General features: G+C 53.4%; 2 protein-coding genes across 2 annotated transcripts in view; both read right to left on the reverse strand.

The window, feature by feature from the left end:
- LOC118225964 (tripartite motif-containing protein 16-like) overlaps nt 1-5,000 on the reverse strand; it is an 890,716-nt gene that overhangs the window by 759,434 nt on the left and 126,282 nt on the right. The gene's annotated exons all lie outside the window — the stretch shown is intronic.
- The window catches only part of fryl (furry homolog, like), a 59,597-nt gene that overhangs the window by 23,896 nt on the left and 30,701 nt on the right, over nt 1-5,000 (reverse strand). Inside the window, 6 exon segments of the mRNA XM_035415293.1 lie at nt 1-333; nt 671-765; nt 1,424-1,611; nt 2,733-2,854; nt 3,876-4,299; nt 4,587-4,769. The exon segment at nt 1-333 is cut by the window's left edge and continues 299 nt beyond it. Coding sequence (XP_035271184.1) covers nt 1-333; nt 671-765; nt 1,424-1,611; nt 2,733-2,854; nt 3,876-4,299; nt 4,587-4,769 — 1,345 coding nt within the window.

Genomic DNA, 5,000 nt, shown 5'->3' on the forward strand with positions numbered 1-5,000 from the left:
AGGTTGGAGGGGTCCGCGGGGGGCGGAGGCTCGCCAGCCCCGCCCTCCCGTAAGGAGGACAGGCTGCGGGTGCGAGCCAGGCTGCCGTGGTTACCGGCCCGGCCGTCCACGATGTCCAGGGTGTTGCTGCGGCGACGGTCGCCCGGGTGCTCTCCCACCAGGCTGGCGCGGAGCGAGTTGCTGCGGGCGTGGCCGTAGAGGGCGTGGCCGTGTAGGGCGTGGCCGTGCTGGCCCCGCCCACCTCCCAGGTTCAGCTGGCCCGTGCTCTTCCGGTTGGCTGCATACTTGGTGCCCAGCAGGGGGTGTCGGTACGGGGGATCCGGGTTCGAGGCCCTGGCACAAAGCAGAGCGAGGGTTACCCATGACAGCACTGCCATGCTATTTACTGGCTGCCATGCTGCTTACCCACCATATGCACTCATATTTTACTGCGTCTGACACCCCAGTGTGCAAACCATGCGTTCAGCCCGGCCTGTCCTCCAGGTGTGGGCGGGGCTCCAGTGTGGGTGGGACACAGTGTGTGGGTGTGGCAGTGTGTGGGCGGGGCTCCAGTGTGGGTGGGACACAGTGTGTGGGTGTGGCAGTGTGTGGGTGTGGCTCCAGTGTGGGTGTGGCAGTGTGTGGGCGGGGCTCCAGTGTGGGTGTGGCAGTGTGTGGGTGTGGCTCTTACTGCGACAGAGCAGTCAGCAAGTCGTAGCTCTTCATCGAGTCCGCAAGCGTGTCGATCCCAGACTCCAGTGTCAGAAGCAACTCTATCACAAAACCCTGCAGACATAGATATACACACGCGTGCACACACACACACACACACACACACACACACACACACACACACACACACACACACACAGATGAGTCATTGAAGTGAGATGGATCAGAACATGAAGGCCTAAAAGAATACATTAAATAATGGAAAAATTGAGAAAACCCACAGGTAAAGAACAGCATTCATAGAGACAGAGGGAAAGGGGGAGGGACAGAGATAGAGGGAGGGAGAGAGGGAGAGGGGGAGGGGGAGAAAGGGAGGGAGAAGCAGGGGGAAAGAGAGAGAGGGAGAGGGAGAAGCAAGGGAAAGAGAGAGAGGGAGGGAGAAGCAGGGGGAAGAGAGAGAGGCGGAGAGGAGAAGCGGGGGGAAGAGAGAGAGAGGGAGGGAGAAGCAGGGGGAAGAGAGAGAGAGGGAGGGAGAAGCGGGGGAAAGAGAGAGAGGCAGAGAGGAGAAGCGGGGGGAAGAGAAAGAGAGGGAGGGAGAAGCGGGGGAAAGAGAGAGAGGCGGAGAGGAGAAGCGGGGGGAAGAGAGAGAGGCGGAGAGGAGAAGCGGGGGAAAGAGAGAGAGGCAGGGAGGAGAAGCAGGGGGAAGAGAGAGAGAGGAAGGGAGAAGCGGGGGAAAGAGAGAGAGGCGGAGAGGAGAGATGGGAGGTCTGACCTGCGCCTCCTCTCCGGGGTCTCCCACAGTCTCCAGCAGGCGGGAGAGCAGGTCGGAGAGCGTGGCGGCGGTGAGGGGCTGCTTCAGCGCGCGGAACATCTGGAAGGAGCGTCCGGCATAATGGCGGGAGGAGCAGGAGAGAGCCGTCTGCAGAGCCACCTCACTGAGCAGCTCCTCCAGCTCATACCCTGCAACACAACAACACACTGAGCAGCTCCTCCAGCTCATACCCTGCAACACAACAACACACTGAGCAGCTCCTCCAGCTCATACCCTGCAACACAACAACACACTGAGCAGCTCCTCCAGCTCATACCCTGCAACACAACAACACACTGAGCAGCTCCTCCAGCTCATACCCTGCAACACAACAACACACTGAGCAGCTCCTCCAGCTCATACCCTGCAACACAACAACACACTGAGCAGCTCCTCCAGCTCATACCCTGCAACACAACAACACACTGAGCAGCTCCTCCAGCTCATACCCTGCAACACAACAACACACTGAGCAGCTCCTCCAGCTCATACCCTGCAACACAACAACACACTGAGCAGCTCCTCCAGCTCATACCCTACAACACACGGAACAGCGGCTTTGCATCATACCCTACAACACACAGTCTGCTTTATATCATACCCTACAACACAGTCCGCTTTACATCATACCCTGCAACACACAGTCTGCTTTACATCATACCCTACAACACACAGTCTGCTTTATATCATACCCTACAACACAGTCCGCTTTACATCATACCCTGCAACACACAGTCTGCTTTACATCATACCCTGCAACACACAGTCTGCTTTACATCATACCCTACAACACACAGTCTGCTTTACATCATACCCTGCAACACACAGTCTGCTTTACATCATACCCTGCAACACACAGTCTGCTTTATATCATACCCTACAACACAGTCCGCTTTACATCATACCCTGCAACACACAGTCTGCTTTACATCATACCCTACAACAGTCTGCTTTGCATCATACCCTACAACAGTCTGCTTTACATCATACCCTACAACACACAGTCTGCTTTGCATCATACCCTACAACACAGTCTGCTTTACATCATACCCTGCAACACACAGTCTGCTTTATATCATACCCTACAACACACACACTGACCAACTCCTGTAGATCATACCCTACAACACACAGCCTGCTTTATATCATACCCTACAACACACACACTGACCAACTCCTGTAGATCATACCTTACAACACACACACAGACTAACTATTATAGACCATACCCTACAGCGCACACACACACACACAGTTCAAAGCAAGTTACCTGACTGGCTTTGTTTGAAGACATTGACCACATGTGTGAGGAACACGGTCAGCTGATCTGCACTCTTGATGTTGGGGTTTTTAGGGGAGACATCCTCGTGGTTCCACAAGGGTCCCCGCTTCCTACACACATACAAAACTCTTGGTGAGCATACTTACTACACACACACACACACACACACACACACACAAACACCACAAACCACACTCATGTGCCTGGAGAAAAAATCCCATACACACCATAATCCACACAACATGCATGTTCTCACCACACACACACACACACACACACACACAACACATGCACAGTAACAATACCCTCATCCAGTTAGCTTGCAATCGAAAACAAATATTGAGTTCAGTTCCCACGGTGTTTACCAGACAGGTGTGGGCTATACAGGTACAGACAGGTGTGTGGTGTACAGGTACACACAGGTGAATGGTGTACAGGTATAGACAGGTGTGTGCCATATAGGTGTACACAGAGGTGTGTGGTACTCAGGTACAGACAGGTGTGAGCTCAACAGGTATACAGGAATAGTGAGGACTGTGGTGTACTGGTACAGACAGGTGTGTGTTGTACAGGTGTACAGAGGTGTGTGATAAAAAGGTACAGACAGGTGTGTGTTGTATTGGTGTACAGACAGGTGTGTGTTGTATTGGTGTACAGAGAGGTGTGTGGTATATAGGTACAAACCTGTGTGTGTTGTATAGGTGTACAGAGAGGTGTGTGGTATATAGGTACAAACCTGTGTGTGTTGTATAGGTGTACATATAGGAGTGTGGTATACAGGTAGACAGGTGTGTGGTATACAGGTACAAACAGGTGTGTGTTGCACAGGTGCACAGAGAGGTATGTGGTATATAGGTAGACAGGTGTGTGGTATACAGGTACAAACAGGTGTGTGTTGCACAGGTGCACAGAGAGGTATGTGGTATATAGGTAGACAGGTGTGTGGTATACAGGTACAAACAGGTGTGTGTTGCACAGGTGCACAGAGAGGTATGTGGTATATAGGTAGACAGGTGTGTGGTATACAGGTACAAACAGGTGTGTGTTGCACAGGTGCACAGAAAGGTATGTGGTTTAGAGTCACACACGGTGTAACACAGTCATGTGGTGTAACAGCACACAGCTACTCACCTGGACGTGATAAACTCGATGAGTGACTTCATCTTCTCGTCCTGCTCACTGGAGAGATCCACCTCATTAAGCAGCGTGGGGGTCAGGTGAGGGAGGGCGGAGCTTCCGATGGGGGTCAGGTGAGGGAGGGCGGAGCTTCCGATGGGGGTTAGGTGAGGGAGGGCGGAGCTTCCGGTCGGGGTTAGGTGAGGGAGGGCGGAGCTTCCGGTCGGGGTCAGGTGAGGGAGGGCGGAGCTTCCGATGGGGGTTAGGTGAGGGAGGGCGGAGCTTCCGATGGGGGTCAGGTGAGGGAGGGTGGAGCTGCCAGTGGGGGTCAGGTGAGGGAGGGTGGAGCCTAGGCTGATGCTGGAGGAGGTGGAGCTCGAGCTGAGTCCTGAGTCCGTCATGGGCGACGGCTGGTATTCCGGCACAAAGTCATACACACCTGCAGAAACACACACAGGTGAGTTTACACCTGCAGAAACACACACAGGTGAGTTTACACCTGCAGAAACACACACAGGTGAGTGAAACCTGTATCACCACAGCTGTACTTAATCTGGCAGGACTCACCCGTGAGGTTAGTTCTCCGTAGTGTAGCTGGGGCAGAATCTGGCAGGACTAACCTGTGAGGTTAGTTCTCTGTAGTGTAGCTGGGGCAGAATCTGGCAGGACTAACCTGTGAGGTTAGTTCTCTGTAGTGTAGCTGGGGCAGAATCTGCCAGGACTCACCTGTGAGGTTGTACTCGCGGGGCGGTTGTTTGACAGTGAGAACTTTGGGGTCGTTGTACTCGCGGTTGCGCAGCAGGACGGAGGCCAGTGATTGGACGTTGCTGTTGGTTCCCTGGATGACCAGCAGGTGCAGTAGCAGGCGCTTGCTGTGTTCATACACCTCTGGGTGCTGGTGGTCAAACCCTAGGACAGACAACATGGGATACTCACTGTGTTTGTGTGTGTGTGCTTGCTGCACAGGTATATAAGAGCAGGTGTGTACTGTACAGGTGTATAAGGACCGGTTTGTATAGTACAGGTGTATAATGGCAGGTGTGTTGTACAGGTGTGTGTTATACAGGTATATAAGGGCAGGTTTGTGTAGTACAGGTGTATAATGACAGGTGTGTGTTGTACAGGTGTATAAAGGTAGGT

The sequence above is a fragment of the Anguilla anguilla genome, chromosome 4 (genome assembly GCF_013347855.1).
Source record: "Anguilla anguilla isolate fAngAng1 chromosome 4, fAngAng1.pri, whole genome shotgun sequence".
Lineage (NCBI taxonomy): Eukaryota > Metazoa > Chordata > Actinopteri > Anguilliformes > Anguillidae > Anguilla > Anguilla anguilla.